This window comes from Cervus elaphus, chromosome 23 (assembly GCF_910594005.1).
Source record: "Cervus elaphus chromosome 23, mCerEla1.1, whole genome shotgun sequence".
Classification (NCBI taxonomy): Eukaryota; Metazoa; Chordata; class Mammalia; order Artiodactyla; family Cervidae; genus Cervus; species Cervus elaphus.
The window spans coordinates 16686316-16709008 of NC_057837.1; the positions used below are offsets into that span (position 1 = coordinate 16686316).

General features: G+C 45.3%; 1 protein-coding gene across 3 annotated transcripts in view; it reads left to right on the top strand.

Annotated features, from left to right (window-relative positions):
- Positions 1 to 22693, top strand: part of PROSER2 (proline and serine rich 2) — a 44146-nt gene that overhangs the window by 18080 nt on the left and 3373 nt on the right. For 2 of the 3 annotated variants that reach the window (XM_043883344.1, XM_043883343.1), the window contains 2 exons: positions 3049 to 3267; positions 21252 to 21504. In XM_043883344.1, coding sequence (XP_043739279.1) covers positions 3130 to 3267; positions 21252 to 21504 — 391 coding nt within the window. In that variant the 5' untranslated portion in view covers positions 3049 to 3129. The remainder of the gene's footprint in view (positions 1 to 3048; positions 3268 to 21251; positions 21505 to 22693) is intronic. The other variant, XM_043883342.1, reaches the window with a different exon arrangement.

The window sequence follows — 22693 nt, forward strand, 5'->3', positions numbered from 1 at the left end:
AAGAAGATTGACTGTGTGAGCTTGTGAAGGGTATTGAGCCAAGGTCTCCACTTTCTCCCCCACAACCTCTGACTTCTGGAGAATTCTGATTAGTTTCCTCATCTTCTTTCAAGGGAATCGTTTGTAGAAGCCTAAGCACTGCAGTTTTACAGTATCAGAATAACTTTTAAACTGCAGGTGTACATGCATCAGTCATATCCGACTGTTTGCAACCCCATGGACTCTAGCCTGCCTGGCTCCTCTGTTCATGGAATTCTCCAGGCAATAATACTGGAGTGGGTTGCCATTTCCTCCTCCATGGGATCTTCCCGACCCAGGGATCAAACCCACGCCTCCTGCATCAATCGGCAGGCCGATTGTTTACCGCTGAGCCGTCAGAGAAGCACAGGAGAAAGGCCTGCTCTCGGCTGGTGTGGCCAGTTACTGCCCCCGCCCCACACGCTGCACTCTGCGCAGACCCCGAGCCAAGTCTGCCGAGGGACTTGGCAGGACAAGCCAGGTCCTGTCCCCACCAGCACGCGGTCCCCCAGGTCCCTCACTGGAGGTGAATCAGTACCTCATTTCCTGCCTTTCCTCTTGCTGTTGAGGGGATGCCTCACTGCCCACCCCCCCTTTCTCTGAGCCGTGATGACTTAGTTCAGGATGAGGCAATGCTGAGTCAGGGGGTAGGAATCTGCAGGGCAGAAGGAATCTAAGAATCCCTGTCCCACTTCCCACGCGGCCCCAGGATGCAGCTGAGATGCCTCTGTGTGCCTTCACCTAGCTCTGTCACCGGCCACTGCCATTCACACCTGAGTGTGTCTGCTGTGTGTGTGTGTGTGTGTGTGTGCGTGCGTGCGTGCTCAACTCACTGCAAGCACTTAACTCATTGGAGTGATACTCTTGGGAGCTTCACCACTGATACCTGAACTTCTGAGTCGCATTTTATTGGCTGTGTGGACAGTTCAGGCTTTCTTATTACTTACTTGTTTAGGCTTTTTCTTCTTTTTTAAAAACTTATTTGTTTAGGCTTTCTTATTAAGTTGCAAAGCTTTTAACATTTCTCTCTCTCTCTCTTTTTTTTTAACCATTTGGCATAATAGCAACTTACAAAAGGGTATATATGCTCAGAATTTTCTGTTCCCTAGCCTCGTTCCTAAATTGCATTTGACTAGTGCTGATCTGGGAAATGAAGAGAAATTGGGGTGAAGAATAATTTCTTTTTTAATCTGTTCTAACATCTCAGGATTTCTCTGAGATTGCGCAGTAGTTCTGGATGTCTTAAATGACAAGGTCCACCTAACGGTGTTCAATACTGATTAAGTTTTCTCCAAGAATAATACATGCATTGGGACTTCCCTGGTGGTCCAGTGGCTGAGACTGTGCTGCCAACGCAGGGGGCCTGGGTTCAATCCCTGGTCGGGGAACTGGATCCCACATGATGCAACTAAGAGTTCCCCTGCCACAGCTAAAGATGCCACATTGAAGATAGACGATCCCAAGCGCTGCAGCCAAAGAAAGAAATAATAGAAGTAATGTACACACTAGTGCCTGTACACAGCCCAGATAGTACCTCGGGCTGTTTAGCTCATGGCCCCCTCGGGAATCTTCAGGGGCTTGTAAGGCCTCCCAGCGGCGCCTTCAGCCTCGGGAAGGGAGAACTTGCTGTAACTTGCCGTGTCTTCACTTGCTGTAATGTAGGTCACGTGTAACACACAGGAGGCGTCTTCCCGTATTCCACGCTCGGCTGCTTTGGTCTTCTAGACAGTTTTGTTTAACTCGGTTGTCTGTTGTTCAGGGGCTGAACTGAATTTCCTGCAGGAACAGCCAGAGGACTGTACGAGACTGGGGGCTTGGGTTGGGGGGTGGGGACAGTGTCAGCGTCTTTGTCCCTGAAAGTGAAAACGTGAGCTTCCCAGCGGCATTAACTAACTGATGGGGCTTTAGCATCTTATGTAGAAATTGCAGTAGCATCACGGCCTCCAAAGAGTCTAGGATCTCGCAAGTGTCAGTCTTCTGTTAGCAATTCATTAGGTCTTGTTACTCCCCCTACACTCTGAACTGTAATGAGGCTGAAAAGGAACCATTATGTTGTGGTGTCTGAGGCAGAAAAGGCTAGAATTTATGAGCAGCACAGGGAAGCCAGACCCTGAATGTGATGGAGCGTGCAGAGCGTGGAAGTAGACCCAGAGAGCAGAGGACGGTGCCAGAATATGATTTCATCAAATTTTCAGCACCAAAATAATTTTTAGTATACCCATCTTTCCATAAAAATAATTCTTACTATGAGAATTCTGTGACAGTCCAGTGGTTAGAACTCGGCGCTTTCACTGCCATGGGCCCAGGTTCAGTCCCCCATGGGGAAACTAAGATCCCACATGCTGTACAGCCAAAAAAAAAAAAAGAAACTTATTACTAAATTTCAGCCATAAAGCAAGAATAAAATAATACCATTTTCAGGAACATGGATGGACCTCAAGATTTCATACTAAGTAAAGTAAGTCAGGCAGGGAAAGACAAATATCGTATGACATCACCTATATGTGGAATCTATATATGAACTTACCTACAAAATAGAAACAGAGTCACTGACACAGAGAACAGATTTGTGATTGCCTAAGGGGAGGGGGCAGGGGAGGGGAGAACTGAGAGTTTGGAATTAGCAAATGCAAACTATTATCTAAGATGGATAATAAGATCATACTGTTTAGCACGGGGAACTATATTCAATATCCTGTGATAAAAATGTAATAGAAAAGAATGTAAACAAGCATGTGTGTATTTATATGTAAAACTGAATCTCTTTGCTATACAGCAGAAATTACAACATTGTAAGCCAACTATACTTCAAAAAAAAATAATCCTTACATCTTCATAATGAAGAAGGAGATAAAGGAGAACTGGAAATGAGCATCGCCAAACAAGTTGACACTGGGGGGTCCTACTTGACTTAACGGTGCAAGCTGTAGACCAGCTGACTTTAACTCTCAAAGCCCATGTGTCTTGCGGGGGTGAGGCCTTCACCATCTGTGCTAACTAACCCTTGTCACCTTGTGCTTGCTCCTCCAGGGGTGACCACCACCTGGGCATGGGACACTGGCCCCTTCCCCACCTCCTGTGAGTGAGCCAGGGGCCGGGGTTACTGTGGGGATGCCTGTCCATCACCGGAAGTCAGACTCCTGGGAGATGGACCCTGATTCATCACCTGGCTGCAGGCTCGGTGACCTGAGCAGAGGGAGCAGTTTGGAGAGTCGGACCAGCAGCTCTCGTTCCCGAAGCCTCACTCTGGTGAGTGGCTGTCTCTCTGGTGCTCTATGTGCTTGAATGTTGGCTGGCTTCGCCCCCCGCTCAGGAGTATCTTACAGCATCCTCTTGGGGTAACTGGCCTGATGTTTTGGAATATTTTCTCTCTGTAGTGGCATTTTGATGTTAATCATCTTAAGTTTTGCACACATGCAGAGCAGAGAATTGGCTGCTGAGACCCAGAGCACACCGTGCCTGAAGGTGGCCACCAGTCCAGCCCAGATACCTGCCTTTACGGTCCAGTGACTGGAAGATGGGAAACCCCTCACAAGATAAATCAAATTCACTTTAAAACAGATGTTTAAGCCCTTTACAAGTATACATGCTTCCATATCCCTTTCTGTCAACATCCAGACCTTTAAATGAGCGTCAACAAGCTTTGGCCACTTGAGTGAAAAAAAAAAAGAAAAAAGTCTTTAAAGTTAAGAGATGGCCTTTTGGCCCTCCCCACCCCTCAGGATTAGGGATGGAGACCTTCATATTCATAGAGGGAAGGACAGGAGAAAGTTCATCTTAAATCTTACTAAAAATGGTCCATTGTTCCTCTCAGCCTGTCTTCTAACGGGAGCATGAATTTCCTTCAGATATGTGGACCTGAAATTAACCTCAGCTGTGCTGAACACACCCACTCTGGTATCCTTGCCTGGAAAATTCCATGGACAGAGGAGCCTGGTGGGCTACAGTCCTTGGGGTCGCAAAGAGTCGGACACAACTGAGCGACTAATACTTTCACTTTCATGCTGAACATAGGGGCTTACCTGGTGGTTCAGATGGTAAAGAATCTGCCTGCAATGCAGGAGACCTAGGTTTGATCCCTGGGTTGGGCAGATACCCAAGGAGAAGGGATGGGAGAAGGGAATGGCTACCCACTCAAGTATTCTTGGATAATCCTTGGAGAATCCTATGGACTAAGGAGCTGGTGGGCTACAGTTCATGGGTTCACAAAGAGTCAGACACAACTAAGCAACTAATACTTTCACTTTTCCTGCTGAGCATAAAGAAAGAAATGGATAGAGGATAGTTAATAGTAATAGTAGAATCTTATAGACTCTTTCTTGCATATTTTCTTTTTTTCAACCACCCTGGTAAGTATGTAATAAATTTTATTTGATTGAGTCACCAAAGGAAAAATGTGTTACAAATTACTCTCTGAATATCTGAGAACCTATAAATCCTTAAGAATGGAGAATTTGGGACTAATTTTTTAATTTAAAAAATCTTTATATTAAAAGACATGTTGAGACTTCCGTGGTGGCTCAGTGGTAGAGAATTCCCCTGCCAATTCGGGGGACACAGGTTCAATCCCTGGTCTGGGAAGATCCCACATGCCGCAGGGCAACTAAGCAAGTAGTGAAGCCCACGCACCCTAGACCTGTGCTTCTGAACAAGAGAAGCCACCTCGGTGAGAAGGCCGGGCACCAAAAGGGAGAGTAGCCTCTGCTCACCACAGTCAGAGAAAGGCCACGCAGCCACGAAGACCCAGCACAACCAAAAACAGACAACTTGTTTTTTAAAAAGACACGTTGAAAGACTAGGTAGAGAAGACATACAGATTAATACTCCAGCCACTGGTGGAATCTGTTCTCCAAAGCACAGCTCGGAAGCAGCCCTGCTCTGATGTGAATGTGGTGTGGCTAACTGAGGAACATAGTCTGAAGGGCGGCCCTGTGAGCCTGGGGGCGGAATAATGTTGTGAATGGTCGTCAGATGGTCTCTGTCTCCCAGGAAACGGGTGTAGTGTATATTATGAGTCAGTGTTTGGATTATTTTTGTGTCTTTCACATTCATTGTCTTGTTGAACTTGAGGCAGATCTCTCAGCATCCTTTGTTCCCTAGCCTCTTTTGCTAGAAAGTTAAAATAATCCCTTCCGTCTCCTCCTGGGAGAGACCATGACCCCAGCTGTGTCAAGGGCTCTGAACCTGGGGCAGGCAAGTTGCTACTTTTCCATCTCTGTTGTGGTCCTGTGTGGTCCCTTCTTCACATGAGGCATAACGCCCCTTCCCACCACATCCTCTGTGGTGGCTCACACTCATACACTCAAAGACAGACAGGACTTGAGGGAGCTCTGCAAACCTGTCCATGGAGGATGCCTTCCGTCTCTTCTATGTGTGTGATTTTTTGCATGCATGTGTGCTAAGTTGCTGTAGTTGTGTCCAGTTCTTTGCAACCCCATGGACTGTAGCCCACCAGGCTCCTCTGCTCATGGGATTCTCCAGGCAAGAACACTGGAGTGGGTAGCCATGCCCTTCTCCAGAGCATCTTTCTGACCCAGGGATCGAACTCGTTTCTCTTACGTCTCCTGCACTGGCAGGCGGGTTCTTTACCCCTGGCGCCACCTGGGGAGCCCATGTGTGATTTCTCCCTTTGCTCAGACCCTGAAGCATGTTCTCGGAGGTGAGGATGCCAGTGAAGCCTGCACTCTGGTGGCTGTGGTCCATCCTGACAGAATAGGCTGCAGATTTGCTCCCCTGGGCAGCAGATTCTGAGATGGAGGTTACAGTGCAGGACGCTTCTTAGGCCTGTTCCTGGGCTCAGCATCTGGAAGGAAGAGGAAGCGGGACTTGGGCAGAGAGAGAAGCTGTGATGCAGGCCCAGCGAAGGCCTCAGCTGATCCTCAGGAAGCCCTGGTGCCGGGAGGCCCTCCAGCTGTCTCGCAGTGGGCCGAGCATGGAGCCTGGACACCCACTACTCAGCCATCAGCCCTGGGATGGGGCACCCGTAGAGGGAGGCACGACCTTGACAGGACAGTTCCCAAGGGGACTGCCAGCTGAGGGCCGCCTACCAGCAGCATGCCCAACAGGTGGGGGGTCCTTCACCCCAGGGTGCATCACACGCTCAGCCACGAAGGTGTAGGAGAAAAGGGACAGAGCCCTTCAGAGGGACCAAAGTCACCAGAGCAGCTATGAGATATTTGAATCAGAAGAAGCAAAACTGTGAAATGAACTTGGGGAGTTTGTAAGAGACCACCATGTAAAGCTCTTCATGCGGTGTCCGTCTAGGCAGGTGGGGCTTTCATCCCCTCATCTGGCAGATTTGGAGAATGTGTGTGATGCTGACTCTTAGGCAGGACGTCAGACCCAGAAGTCATCTTCAGAGACCAAAGCTCTTCTTTGAAAGGAAGTCTGTTAAGTTTCAGCTCCACAGTCACAGGGAGAAATGGTTTATTGTGAAACTTTTATCATGGATGTATTTATGGTAAAATATTAGACATACCTTTCGGTTCAAAGACGAGAAAGACTGTAGATCTCTTGCATTTGTAAACCCCAGGGGTCACGGTAAGCAGGGTGAGCAGTCTTAAAGCTCTGAGCTGCCTGTGCTGGAAGGCGTTTGTGGGCCTCAGTGCTGGGGCACGTAGGCTTCACAGTGGAGCCGAGCATAGGTCAGAAGGCCGTTCCCCAAGGTGTTTATAATTCCTCTTAAGCCCTCCCAGAAATCTGTATGCATTTTTCCAGTCTCTTTCTTCTTTACTGATGCTACTCAGTATCCTGAAAAGTAGCTCAGAATAGTAATAAACACAGGATATTGGAGACATACCTGGGTTCAAGTTAAGTAAGCTGGAACAGTAAGCTGGTTACTATAGAGATGAAAATGCCCAGTGTCTAATCAGTGCTTCCTAACTGCTGGTACCAGCTTCTCCAAGTGCCCTATTAGCCCCAGGTGGAGAATAGCACCACTTCATCTTGCCTCTTCATCTTGTTTGCGCCTGTGCTTTCTCTTCTATCCGTCTCTCATCAGTAGCCTTCTGAACATCTTTCTTTGACCAGTAAAGAAAAGATGGTAAAAGGAAAACTCTCCCTCCTCCCACCCAATATCTACCCATTTTATAATTTCACCAATCTTACTGTGGGGCATTACCTTGAATTTAAATTAAAGAATGCCTGCCCTCTACAGTTCTTTTCTATGCAGTAAAATCTTACAGTAACACTGTGACATATTTGATTCATCTGTATGTTCATCCTTCTATGTAAGAGAGAATAGTCGTGGAAACAGCATTACGGAATCTATACTTTTATGAAGCATGTCATTCAATTATATTCTTATGACACATTATGTTTGCTTGATTCAGCCCATACCCCACTCGCCTACCTGTTTCTCACTGTCTGATGGAGGATGTGTTCCCATCCCATTCCAGCACTTTCTACTTAGACCCGTGGACTCTTTTTCAGCTTCAAGCATTTTGCTTCATGGAAAAATCATCGGGCCAACTTTAGTTGTCATCTCTTTTTATTTCACAGTTGTGTATCTTGCTTAGATAGAACTGATACACTGAGAAAATCTGGCATTTGATTTTAAATGGCAACTAGAGTTTTCTAAATGCCTGTGGAACATTCAACTTTTACAAAACACCATATTAGCAGCCAGGTTCCCTTGAACGAATGAGTTATCTACACCACTACAGAATCTCTAAGTTTTAAAAAAATCTGTTACCCTTATACTCTGCTTTCTAAAAGTCTAAATTTGGGGAGGATCTATGAATCAACCATAGTAGTTTCTACACTCCCTGTTCTTTATTCTCTGACCTCATAAAAGATTCATCAGCAATAGTGTTTTTAGGCCTCCAGATTGTATGGGATTAAATGCACCCCTTGTAAGACTCTTTAAGTAAAAGATAGTCAAGTTCTGGTACTTCCCTGAAGCTCAGACTCTGCACTCCCAATGCAGGGGGCCCAGGTTCAATCCCTGGTCGGGAAACTAGACCTATGTGCTGCAACTAAGACCCAGGGAGGCTAAATAAATAATTTTTTTTCATTTATTTTTATTAGTTGGAGGCTAATTACTTTACAATATTGTAGTGGGTTTTGTCATACATTGACATGAATCAGCCATGGATTTACATGTATTCCCCATCCCGATCCCCCCTCCCACCTCCCTCTCTACCCGATCCCTCTGGGTCTTCCCAGTGCACCAGGCCCGAGCACTTGTCTCATGCATCCAACCTGGGCTGGTGATCTGTTTCACCATAAATAAATAATTTTTATAGAAGACAGTCTGGTTCCAATTTATAGAAGTGGGTATTTCTTTTGAGCAAAGGTTATTTTAAGAAGGGGATAAACATTAATGCCTAATGTTAAAGGAGAGTATCGTGAAGCTTTTAAACTCTTGTTGAAGTGTTGCCTGGAAGAGAACAGGTCTTTGTTCTTTAGAAACCTTTCTGCTGAGCCAGAACAAGTAAAAAATTGAAAGAGCTGCTTAGGTAGGATTGTTGTGGCCATCCACATGGCTGCCGTTATGACCTAGGCTATTCTAGGAAGGTGAAGTATATGAACTCTTTATCACCCAAGAGGTTAGTTGTGTTGAACTTCCCTGGTGGTCCAGTGGTAAAGAGTCTGCCTGCCAGTGCAGGGGACACGGGTTTGATCCCCTGGTCTCAGAAGATTTCACATGCCACAGGGCAACTAAGCCCATGAGCCACAACTACTGAGTCTGTGCTCTGGGGCCCAGGAGCCGCAGCTGCTGAAGCCCAAATGCTCTAGAGCTTGTGCTCTGCAACAAGAGACGCCACCGCAGGGAGAAGGCCAAGCATCACAACTGGAGGGCAGCCCCCACTCACCACAGCTAGAGAAAGCCTGTGTGCGGCAACGGAGACCCAGCCCAGCCAAAAAAAAGTCAGCCCTACAAGTGGCTAGTTGTGGTTTGTCCATATATTGTTTTCTTTGTAAAGAATTCTTCCTCTGAACATTTTCTAGCAGAATGCCTAGCTAGAACTAGAACAAGTTGACCAAATCTTTGTATACTTGACTAAGAGGATCTTTTTTTCCTCTGAAATGTAAGGACAGCTTCAGTACAGTACAGAGTTGTGCTGGTGGTTCTGGAACTTACGACCTCGAGAGGTGATGGGATTCAAAACAAAAGGTTCAGGAAGGATTTGGAGACATTCATAAATGACAGCTCTTCAGGGTGACAAAGGAAGCTTTGGGTGTGGGTGACCTATATTCTTAACCTCTTAAGGAGAGTATCTCAGACACTCATGCATCTGATCAAACTTCTGGGGTTCACTGCCAGGGACCAGTGCTGCCCCATGCCAGGATCCCTACGTTCTTCCACTGAACACAGTCTGAAGTCTGTTCTGCCCTGCAGGCACCCTGGAGCTTCGCCCAGGAAAGAATATGATTTGGCTAGCCGGAAAGAGCGGGACCCTCTGAATACTATAGGAATGAAGGAATTTCATAATTTGTGTGACACTTTGAGAGTGGATTGGAAACATCCCAAGTCCCCAAGCATACTTCCTATTCATTTTTACCTCTAGCTTGGGCAAAAATTATGACCCAAATTCATTGCTACATTTTTGAAGTTTTGATACTCAGTAAGCTGCTTCCCTGGTGGTTCAGACGGTTAAGTGTCTGCCTGCGATGTGGGAGACCCGCGTTCGATCCGGGAGACCTGGGTTGGGAAGATCCCCTGGAGAAGGAAATGACAACCCACTCCAGTACCCTTGCCTGGAAAATCCCATGGACAGAGGAGCCTGGTAGGCTACAGTCCATGGGGTCGCAAAGAATCGGACACGACTGAGCGACTTCACTTTCCTTTTCCTTTAAGCTGTCTTGAAACCCTCCCTGGTCCCTCAGTGGACAAATGCTGTGGCCCTCAAGTCACAGAATGAAGCTGTGATCAGATAGCGGTTGTCAGCTCCTGACCACCCCTTCCTTCTCCAAAACCTCTGAGGTCGTTTGGCCTCACCCATCAGTTGTGGAAGAAGAAGGTAAAACAAGTGGAGGTGAGGCTGTCTCCACACTGGCTCCCCTGAGGTCTAAACAGGACACTAAGAATCTGACACGCTGGTTGCCAGACAGTTTCAAGGAGAAGACACAGTACAGAGGTGTGGAAAGGAGATGAGACTGGTCAGTAGCAACCCCACTGTCCTTTCAGCTCTGGCTCCTTCCCCACACTGAATCCAAAACTTCCTGGACAGGACGGCTATTTTAAGACAAAGCTAAATAGCTTTGATGAGTGGTCCATTCAGTAAACATGTAGTAAATGCCTGATACACACCAGATCAGATAGGCGATGGAATAAAACTCGATTTTAATCTTTTCAGGACCTCACAGTGTGGTGACCCAACAGCCGCGTGGAGCTCTGGGACGTGTGACAAGCTTATGTGGGGTCTCACACGTGATGCCATGGACTTAAGGCGTTCCCGTATCGGTCAGGACCGCTTTATAACATTGCCAGTTCAGGGAAGTTCAAGGCAGCCCTCAAAGCCATAACTCTTTCGATCTGTAATCAAAACTGCACACATATCTCATCCCCCACTGACTTGTTTGTGTCTCTTTCCGGCCAGAAGTACAGGTTTACGTTAACCATAGTGAAAAATTACAATGGAGACTAGTTAAAAATCACCATAATTACACCCCTATGATGAAACCGTGGGAAAGGCCACATGTACTTATGGGCTTTCTTATGAGGTTGCCAAAGTAAGCATGGCATTCACAGAAGAGACTGATTCCTATTCTCTTCTTGCTGCCCCTGTGTTGAGTTTCAGCTCCTAGTTGGTATGTTGGTGGGGGGAGCTCTCATCAACTAGGGTTTTTAAATTAGTAAAGCCTTACTCAGGTGTCAGGGAGATCATTTTGGTGTCTGTAGAAAGAAAATGTGAGCATCAACTCAGATTCTGCCAAAACAAACACCCAAGGTGGCCTAACCCAGGAGAGTAGGGGTTAAGAGACCTGGGTTCATCTCAAGAAATTTTTTTAGCCATCATAATCTTTCGTAGTTGTGGTGCTGGTGAAGACTCTTGAGAGTCCCTTGGACAGCAAGGAGATCAAACCAGTCAATCCTAAAGGAAATAAACCCTGAATATTCATTGGAAGGACTGATGCTGAAGCTCCAATACTTTGGCCACCTGATGTGATGAGCCAACTCAATGGAAAAGACCTTGATGCTGGGAAAGATTGAGGGCAGGAGGAGAAGGGGGCAACAGAAGATAAGATGGTTGGATGGCATCACTGACTCAATGGACATGAGTTTGAGCAAACCCTGGGAGATAGTGAAGGTCAGGGAAGCCTGGCATGGTGTGGTCCATGGGGTCGCAAAGAGTTGGACAGGATTTAGCAACTGAACAACAACAATCTTTCATTATTTCCCCACCCCTCCTCCTTTCTTTTTGGTTTAAGATACAGATGATTTCTGCTGGTTCATTTTTTGCCCCTCCCTCACAGGGAGTTATCACCATTGTGTCTTAATCTGCCGTTAAACCCAATTTCTTTGTTTAACAGAAAAGCAAAACAAAAGAAAAAAAGCCCCGGGACTTCCCAGATGGTCTAGTGGTTAAGACTCCACCCTTCTAACGCAGAGGGTGCAGGATGGCTCCCTGGTTGCGGAGCTAAGATCCCATATGCTGTGCATTGTGGCCAAAAGATAAAAAAAAATAAAAGAAGTCGAAGGTAGAAAAGAAGCCTCAAAACTGAATTAATTCAGGACCTTTTAAAGTGGGGGTTTTTGGGCTTCTCTGGTGGCTCAAATGATAAAGAATCTCCCTGAAATGCTAAAGACCCAGGCTCAGTCCCTGGGTCCGGAAGATCTCCTGGAGGAGGAAATGGCAACCCACTCCAGTATTCCTGCCTGGAGAATTCCATGGACAGAGGAGCCTGGCGGGGGCTACAGTCCATGGGGTTGCAAAGAGTCGGACACAACTGAGCAACTAACACTACTAATAGTATGAGTGTTTTTAAGCCTTCTTGACTTTTTTGTTCAACGATAGAAAGGTTTTATCCTCTCTGCCATTTCCCTACAAACACATCTCCTGTCCCACCCCAAAATTCCCATAAGGATGTCTAGGATTGCTGACTGTTATCACTACTGGTCGGATTCACTGGAAGGGTTTGTCATCCGGCCGGGAGCATGTTCCTCTCGGAGCCCTACCGGGACCAGAGGGACGCTCACGCTGCTGGAGAGGGGAGACCTCGCCGAGACCGGGAGTCTGTCCTCCTTCTCCTCCTCGGAGACTTGAGCTTGTGCGTTCCAGTTACAGTAGTAGATTTGGCGTTTTGAATTTTCTGGTTTGAATACATTAGAAATTATTTCTTCACTGTCACAGTACACAGATTAGGGTAGAAATGTCTGTACTCCCAAGTTCTTGAAGCAAAGTGGTGTTTCCCTGGGAGGTTTGTAGACCCCACCCGCAGGCAGTGTGGTGGGAGGGGGTAGCACAGGTGAGGGATGGTTTTCTAGATGGTTTCTTTAGCGTTTCTTTTAGCATCTGGAGACTTGTAGCCATAAAGAACTTCCGTTTACTCCACAACCCAAATGTGCACTTTAAAAACTTCATTGATGGCGGTGGGTGGGAGGCTCAAGAGGGAAGGGATATATGGATACATATGGCTGATTCACATTGTTGTATGAAAACCAACACAACATTGTAAGCAACTATACTCCAGTTTTTAAAAAAATGAAATGAATATTATGAGGGAAAACATTTTAAAAATAAAAACTCCATTGATAGAAGGGGAGTTTAAAAAAAAAAATTCTGCTGTCAGCCTACCACCTTCCAAATGACAGGGGCAAACGTACATTCTCTCCCAGTCACCCTTCCCAAGAAAGCTGCTGTGTGTTTTATCCTCATTCCCTCTCCGCTTAGTTTCCCAGGGACTGAGTTAGCACGTCTCCTGTCCAGTAGCACCAGCGGTCAAGCAGGGGCCACCCCACCAGGACGCCAGCTCTCTTCCTCTCGTGGGGCCCCTGGGCCACTGCCTTGCATTTTTTTCTTAAACATATTATGACAGCTGTACTGACATATAATTCACAGACCCTGTGGCTCACCCATTACAGTATGCCGTCCAGTGGTTTTTAGTAGGTTCACAGAGATGTGCAGCCATCATCACGGCCAAGTTTAGAACATCTCCATCACCCCAAACAAAGCCCAAACCCACTAGCCGTCACTGCCCGGCCCTGCAGCCGCCCCCCGCCCTGGCCAGCCTCCCATCCACTTCCTGGCTCCATAGACGCGCCTGTGCTTGCCGCCTTGCCTGTCAGGCTTCCCCCAGGCCGAGGTCTTCCTCTTTAACATCCCTGCCCGAGAGAGGCAGCAACAGCATCTCCTGGGGACAAAGACGCAGACGTGAACTCTCTCGGCCGCCTGCCATCTGCCCGTTTCCTGGCCCTGAACCCCCGGCCCTCAGCGCTGGGGCTTCCCTCTGTTCCTGCTTCCTTGACTCTCCTGGGTACACACAGACTGCAGGGTCATGTGGAGGGCAGCGGCTTGTTTGGGGAATTCGTCAACAGACTGAGTCCATGGCGTGTTTGGCCCTTGGTCAAGGCTCAAGGCCAGGCTGATCAGGAACAAGTCACCCAGCCCGTCCTCCACACTCTAACTCAAGCGAGAGAGGCTGGATAGAGGAGGATGCAAGAACCAGAGTCTGCCAGGACCAGGGGCTCTGACTGCCGACCTGCCCCATTAAAAATGATCCATGTCTTGTGTTTTACATAACACTGAGGCAGAAAATCAGCTTGAGGAACTCCGGGATCAGACGTACAAGAACACCAGGCATCCAAGCACAGGTCGTGGGTTCATTTGTGATTAGAAAGGGAAATGACTAGAGATCACAGAGAGCAAGCAGAAAACTAGTTCGGGCCTTGGCCACTCACTCTGGGAAATACTTGAGCGACTTAGGAAGTCACAGCGCTGCCTCTGCAGCCAGTTTGCATACCTCAGGGAGGGAGCTGGATGGGTTGCATGCTCTCTGAGTTGCTTCCCTCAGCCCCCGAGTCCCACAGTTTGTTACACAACATCAAATGGTTGAATGGGAGCTTCCCCCCACTAAGTTTACTCTCCAAATGAAATCTGATGTTGGGACTCCTTGCTCTGAGGTTGGATTAGACGTGCCAGGTTTATATAACCGATTCTTACTTTTGTTCTTTTTTCTTTTAAATCTTTGGCTGTGCTTCACAGCAAATGGGATCTAGTTTGCCTGACTAGGGATTGAACCCAGGTCCCATGCATTGGCAGCCTAGAGTCTTAACCACTGGACCACCAGGGAAGTCCCCCATTCTCACATCTGCTCCTCACTTAATGTGTGAAATGGGCATGTGTCTTAAGCTGCTGGTTTCTTCCAACCCAGCTGCCTATTTAATTCTACTGTCTGTCCAACCAAACAGAAATCATGGTACCACCCAAAGTAGGTTATCTCAAAGTCCAGGGAATAGAAACACGGAGTTGGGAAAGTCAAAGTAGGAGGAAGAGGGTAGAGAGCAGTAGTTTTATTTCCCAAGACATTTGATGCAGTGAAAAGTTGGGCTTAACGTTTATCTTTGTTCGCGGTTGTTACCATTTTCATGTCACCCTAACAACATCGGTGGTGGTTGTAATTATTAACTAGAGGGATATTTGTCATGCTAAAAGTGAAAGTCGCTCTGATTCAGTTGTGTCTGATTCTTTGCAACCCCATGGACTATAGCCCACCAGGCTCCTCTGTCTATGGAATTCTCCAGGCAAGAATACTGGAGTGGGTTGCCATTTCCTTCTCCAGGGGATTTCCCCAACCCAGAGATTGAACCTGGGTCTCCTGCATTGCAGGCAGATTCTTTACCAACTGGTAAAGAGCCACCAGGGACGTCTTCATCATGCTGAAAACCCTGATCCTTTCAGACTTGCAGCATTTTCTGTTGTTGTTGAATCACTGAGCTGAGCTGCTTTGCATGTTCAGTCGCTCAGTCATGTGCAACTCTTTGCAACCCCATGGACTGCAGCACATCAGGCTTCCCTGTTCTTCACCATCTCCAGGAGCTTGCTCAAACTCATGTTCATGGAGTCTGCCACCCAACCATCTTACCCTCTGTCATCCCTTCTCCTCCTGCCTTCAGTCTTTCCCAGCATCAGGATCTTTTCCAATGAGTCGGCTCTTCACATCAGGTGGCCAAAGTATTGGAGCTGCAGTATCAGTCCTTCCAATGAATATTCAGGACTGATTTCCTTTAGGATTGACTGATTTGATCTCCTTGCACCCCACAGGACTCTCAAGACTCTTCTCCAACACCACAGGTCAAAAGCATCAATTCTTCAATGCTCAGCCGTCTTTACCGTCCAACTCTCACATCCATACATGACTGCTGGAAAAACCATAGCTTTGACTAGATGGACCTTTGTCGGCAAAGTAGTGTCTCTGCTTTTTAATGTGCTGTCCAGGTTTGTCATAACTTTTCTTCCAAGGAGCAAGCGTCTTTTAATTTCATGGCTGCAGTCACCATCTGCAGTGATTTTGGAGCCCACCAAAATAAAGTCTGTCACTGTTTCCATTGTTTCCCCATCTATTTGCCATGAAGTGATGGTACCAGATGCCATGATCTTTGTTTTTTGAATGTTGAGTTTTAAGCCAGATTTTTTCACTCTCCCCTTTCACCTTCATCAAGAGGCTGTTAATTCCTCTTCACTTTCTGCTATAAGGGTGATGTCATCTGCATATCTGAAGTTATTGATATTTCTCCTGGCAATCTTGACTCCAGTTTGTGCTTCATCCAGCCCAACATTCCGCATGATGTACTCTGCATATAATTTAAGTAAGCAGGGTGATAATATACAGCCTTGACGTACTCCTTTCCCAATTTTGAACTAGTCCATTGTTCCATGTTCTAACTGTTGCTTCTTGACCTGCATACAGGTTTCTCAGGAGGCAGGTAAGGTGGTCTAGTATTTCCATCTCTAAGAATTTTCCACAGTTTGTTGTGATCTACACAGTCAAAGGCTGTGAATGAAGCAGAAGTTTATCTGGAATTCTCTTGCTTTTTCTATGATCCAACAGATGTTGGCAATGTGTTGGCTTTGCATGGAGAGAAGAAAAATGAGAAATGTCTTATAGTGACTCTGGGAGGAGCAGGGTGGGGGTGGCGTGTGCTGAATGATGGACGCACGATAATCCAGCAAGACTAAGGCAGACAGGAAAGAGGGGACAGGAAGCTCTGTGCCATACATTGTGACCCTCTAGATGATCCCACCAACATGCACTAAATCTAAAAAAAATCACATATTGAGTAGCATTGCTGGGTTTGTTATGAAAGCTGTGTGTCTGGTGGCCAAAGCACCAGGACAGACCTACATGGTGAGGAGGCAGCTGACACACGGTTCCAGTGCCTGCCTCCTGGACACGCGACAGCTCTGTGCAGAGTTCATGGATACCTCAGATGTGGGTCTTTCCTGTAAAGTCTAGCAAAGGGGAAATCCATGGGTGATGAATGACTACAGTAAAAAACAGAATTTTATACAAAGAGTTGATTCTTCCTGTTAAACATCCCTCATATCCATCTCCTCTCTCCTTCTCCCATCACCACGGCTCTTCTTTAGATGACTTTTAACTTTTGTCTGAATTGTTTCCGTGTTCAGTTGTCCGAACTCTTTCCTGTTTTCCACACTGTGGCCAACAGGATCTCTCCAAAATACATATCCCTGGATTCTTTTTGCTTACTTTTCACCCAATTCTTCAACATTAGTGACAATCATTTCTTCTCCAGAATTTTTCCATATCAGACTCCTTGTGCCAAAAGTGTGGATTGATGCCCATTCTGTGTTTCTCCAACACCCCATAGTCACCTTGTCATAGTCTTTTCCACCCGCTAAAGTAAGTGTTTATTTTCTTGTCTGAAGCCCTCATTAAAGGGACTAAACCAGACAGCAAGAACATCATTTACACCCTTGTATTTACATTGCCCAATGCTTACTAGATGCTCAAATATTTGAATGCATGATTCAGCGGATGCTATGGGAGTAGGCTGGAGGTGTGGTGACATTTAAATTGGATCAGGAAGGACAGGTAGATGTGGCTGTGTAGACATGGGCATTGCTGACAGAGAAACAGGTGTAGGAAATAGCAAGTGATTTGATTTGATTATAGGGCAAGAATTAGCAAACCCCAGCCTGTGGACTAAATCTGGCCCCAGCCTGTTTTTGTAAATAAAGTTTTATTGTAACAAAGCTAAGCTCATTCATTTACATATCTCGTGTAGCTTTCACACCACATTGACAGAATGGAATAGTTGCCACCATTAAGACTGCAAAGCCCAAAATGTTTATTATCTGGCACTTTACCGAAAAAAAGTTTATCAGTCCTGCTATAGAGTAGAAAGGGGAAAGAAGTAGGAGTGACATTTAAAAGGTAGGTAGGAAAAAAAAATAAATAAATAAATAAAAAAATAAAAGGTAGGTAGGGCCAGATCCTGGAGTTCTCAGAATAAAGTGTGAACCCATTAGTCATATATTCTGTAGACACAGAAGACTTCTAAGATATTACACTGGTTCTTTTAAAATCTGCTCCTCTCTTCTTTGGTTCAGTGGTCAATGCTGCTGCTGCTGCTGCTGCTAAGTCACTTCAGTCGTGTCTGACTCTGTGTGACCCCATAGGCGGCAGCCCATCAGGCTCCCCCGTCCCTGGGATTCTCCAGGCTAGAACACTGGAGTGGGTTGCCATTTCCTTCTCCAATGCATGAAAGTGAAAAGTGAAAGTGAAGTCGCTCAGTCATGTCCGACTCTGTGCGACCCCATGGACTGCAGCCTACCAGGCTTCTCCGTCCATGGGATTTTTCAGGCAAGAGTACTGGAGTGGGTTACCATTGCCTTCTCAGTACTCAATAAAAAGTATTAAATAAGGAATGCGTTGTGCCTATTTTCCCCTGTAGTATCCTGCTACTCTTCTAATGTGCTTCAGACTGACCCTCTTATTAGAAGGAAAATAGTTTTTAGGGGCTACACAACTGTTAGGTATCTAAGCTGACAAACTTAGATCTAGTTAATATGAAACTGTTACAATTTCAACTGGAAAAAAATTGCTCTTAAAATCAGTCTGTTCCTTCCCCAACCCCACGCAGCCTCAAAAGAACTGGAGCAAAAGGACTTCCTTCGTGGTCTAGTGGCTAAGACTCCACACTCCCAGTGCAGGCTGCCTAGGTTTGATCCCTAGTCAGGAAACCAGATCCCACATGCCGCAACTAAGAGCTCACATGATGCAACTAAAGATCCTGCATGCTGCAATGAAGATCGAAGATCCCGAGCGCCACAACTAAGACCCGGTGCAGCCAAATAAATAAATAAATAAATATTTTTTAAAAAGAAGTGGAGCAAAAACATATTCTGTGAACTAAAATCTTAGAGCACACTGTTTTCTAAGTTTAAAGTTGAAAAAGGAAATACATACAAAACCTGATGACAATGAAAATTATAATCTGTCTTGTTAATATATATGCAAAAATTCTAAACAAAATACTAGCAAATCACATTCAGTGATGTATAAAAAGGATAGAATCACAACCAAGTTGGACTTATTACAAGAATGCAAGGTTGGTTTAATAGCTGAAAATCAATCATTGTACTTCAGTGCATTAACAGAATTAAGGAGAAAATTGTGACACCAAAATTGTCTCTGGACATTGCCAGTGCCCCATGCAGGGTAAAATCACTCCTAGCTTAGAACCACTGCAACAAAGGAAAAAAAGCCTTTGACAGAGTTTAAAACCCATTCATTATTTTAAAGACAAACACACTTAGCAAGCTAGGAATGGAAGAGCTTTCTTAATCTGATGAATATCACTTTTTTGAAAAACCTACAACAAATACTATGCTTAATGGTGAAATATGGAAAACGTTCTCCCTAATATTGGGCAAAAGACAAAAATGCCACTCCTGTTCAGCTAACTGGAGGACCCTGGTGGTACAATAAGGCAAAATGAAAAAAATGAAAGACGTGAGGAATGGAAAGAAGGAAATAAAAGTCTTTCATTTACAGACACCAGAATACAGTATATGCAGAATACTGAAAAGAACCTACAGATAAACTGTTAGTATTGTGCAGCAAATTTGTTAAATTTACTTATTTCAGTCAGTATATCTTGTATTTCTACAGACCAGCAACAATTAGAAGACATTAAAAAGTGATGCCATATCTGAGTGTGATCCAGTGGTCCAGTGGCTAAGATTCCCGCTCCCACCCAGGTTCGATCCCTGGTCAGGGAAGTAGATCCCACTGAGACCCAGTGCAGCCAAATAAATAAATAAAAATATTTTAAAGTGATGCCATTTTTAATAGCATCACAAAACAGCAAATACCTAAGAAGAGAGATAACAAAAACTGTGTAAAATCTGTGTACTGGAAACTACAAGATAATATTGAGAGAAAATTAACCAGATCAATGCACATCAAATGTTATTGCGTCAGTATTACCTGGAGGGTCTGTTAAAACAGATTGAAGGCCCATTACAATTCATCAGAACGAACTTTTGTGTATGGTGTGAGGTCACAATTCACTGTTTCCAGCACAACTGCTTGAAGCGATCAGTGTTTTCCCACTGCAGGTTCCTTGGTTGTAAGTCAGGTGACAGGGCATGGGTCAGGCTGTTTCCAGGTTCTCTCTTCTGTTCATTTGTCTACTTCTCCCTTTGTACACTGATAAAATACCATTTTAATTATAACTTTATAACTGATCTTCCGTGGCTGAAACTTCAGGAGATGGGCCTTGGTGTAGGACTGGTTTGTTCTTGTTTATCAGGTCATTCTCATAACCCTTTGATCTGGAAACTTGCATCCTTCTGTTTAAGGGCATTTCCTTGAATTATCTTGCCTGTTTACTTTGATCATTTCCTCCCCTCTGTTTTTCCTGATTCCTTTTTCTGGAATTCTTATTCAGTTGTTGGCCCTCCCTTCTCTAATTTTCTGCTCTAAAAAAAATTTTTTTTTTTTACTTTTTTGTTGTGCTTTTCCAGTTACTCTAGTTTATCTCTAGACTTTTATTTCTTTTTTTTTTTCCTGTCATTTTAATATCTAAGAGCTCTTTTCTTCTAGTTTTTTCAAGTAGCATCAGATTCTTATTTATGGATTCAATCTCTCCTCTGATCTCTCTGAGAATGTTCATGATCTTGGAATTTTCAGCATTCCACATGGTTTATTTCTTGTAAGTTGCCTTTTTTTCCTTCTTGTTTTGATGTGTCTTTCTTGTTAAAGGTTTTTCTCACCTGCTTGGTGGTCATTAGCTATATGCACGCACTTAAGAGTGAGATATTAAACTGATTATAAATATTCTGTGCTGGGGTGGTTGATTGTGACTTCACTGGTAGAGTGATCTTTCAGAGCCTCTTGGCACTTGGACCCTTCAGCTCCCCAGAGAAGGTTCTTCTGATCCTCTGTCCAGAGGGGGTCAGTTTGATTCCTTGACTTCCCTTTATCAGTATGGTTCTTCACCGTAAACTCAGCTTGATGCCCCCACCCCTTCTTTAAGAATAAACGTCTAGTTTTCTGCCTGGGTGACCTAGTTGCCTCTGAAAGAGCCTCTCGTCCAGTCTGCTCTTTTCAACGTCATCTTAGCCAGACTTCCAGAGCCTCCCAGCACCCCCACACTGTGCTGACCCCTGTGAAGTCTGAGCCCCAGACCACAGGAGGTTGGTTTCTGCCCCTGCCCCCAGCTGCTGACTAAAATTCCCCTTTCTTGGGTCTTTTGCGTCAGTTCCCACCTTTCTTTCTGCTGTCTACCTTCCCAAATATTGCTGTCACGTCTTTTCCTATCATAGTTGTCTTTGTGACTTGTCTTTAAAAAAAATAAAGCCCATTTTTGTTTTAGTAATGTTTCTGGAGGGAGATGAGATAAATATGTAAGTTCACTCCACCATCTTTAACCAGAGATTCCCCCCACTGTTACTGTGGGGAAACCAAGCGTATCTGTTAGCGGTGAGTTGAAAAGGCCCCTTCTGGAGGTACTGAAGAATTGCTTTCTTGTCATTGACTCACGAGGAACAAAATTGTCTAAGATCCATAATTTGCCACACCTTTTGGACAGCCTCCTTTTTCATGCAGGTCTAATGGTGAGGGACACGCAGGCAGGGGTGTGCCAGTGCGGTTCCCTGGGTGGTACACTCTCCAGGTAGGGAAGTGTTCACTTCCCAGGTGGGAAACGATTTCCACCCTGATTTCTGTATTGATCCCTGTGTTGTTGTGGGATTTTCCCCTTCTGTGAAGCCACTGTGGGCTTTATCTCATTCCTCACGCCTGAACCTTTTGTACAGGATGATGAGAGCCTGAAGTACCTCACACACGAGGAAAAGGACGTCCTCCTGTTTTTTGAAGAGACGATTGATTCCCTAGAAGATGACTTTGAGGGGCAGGTCCTGTGTGACGGTGACGCCCAGTGGCACTCTTCGAGGTCTCTGGAAGACAGCACGTCCGCTCCCTCCGAGCCAGAGGATGTCGTGGCCTTGGTGCAGCTGGGCCCTGGAGCCGGGGAGCCTGAGAGCCTTGAGGAGGTGAAGGAGACCACAGGTGAGCACAGGAGCACCCCGACGTGGCTCGTCATGTGGTACTAGACAAGAGGCCCTCCTTCCTCTCATGGTCTCTGTGTTTCTAGCCAGTACAGAGCTTGTGGGGCTGATCAGATTTTTTTGTAGGGTGGAAGCATCCTCTCTGTAGTTTGATTGACTAAGCAAATAGGTGTTTTCATGGCATATTAGGATGACAACACAGGAAGGGAAATTCCAACAGGGTGAGAATAAAGAATGAGACCAATCAGAGTCAAACAAGCAGATTGCATGTGTGGATAAAAGAAAGAAAGGGAACTGGAAATGGCTTCAGGTAACAATTCTGTTCTACAAAGAAAACATACAAAAGACTAGTACTTTAGCACTTGAGGTTTAATCTCCACTCTTGTGTAAGATTATACCCCTATCCCAAGGTGGAAGTATTTGAACTGAAAAGTCAGCTGGTTCAGGAAAACAAAATCTATCAGAACAAAAATTCAGCTCAGCATCTATTTTGTTAATTTTGCTTAACTCGGGGTGGCATTAGAGGAGAGCTATGTTTTTTTGTCCCTTGAGTCCTGTGACAAAAACAGGGGCACGGGCAAGGAGAAAACTTTCTTCTAGTTTTTATTTTTTTTCCTTGATTGGAAATAATATTGGAAATGTGGGCAGGGGGTTAAGGATTGAAAAAAGATGAGGGAAAAATAGGAGGGGAAATATGTTTACCCTGCTGTCTGCAAATATTGCCACTTGTCACATGCCTCTAGAAATATATCCCCCCCCCCCTTTATTTTTTGCAAGCAAGGCTGTGTATCACACAGAATTTCACACACTGTTGGTTTTATGTTCCAAATATGGGGCTCAGTTTTCAAAGAAGAGACTTAAATATGAATTTCCCATTTTTATCACACTTCCCTGAAGAATAATTCGTAAAATAAATTTGAACCAGCTGATCTTTAAAACATGTCAGACTGTATAATTATGCTAAGGAAAACACTTTTTGAAAGTTAGCCATTTGCCCATCAATTCTCTAATATGATGTTTTCATCCTAATTTTAAGTACCCATTCGGTGGCAGGCATTGTGTGAGATTCTGAGGATACAAAGATAAACACATGGCTCCCAATTTTGCAGCTGACATGAGTGTAAGTGCAGAAAAGTGTTAGGTGATCTATGATCAGGTATGTTAGACTATATTAATAGTAAAGGTTCACA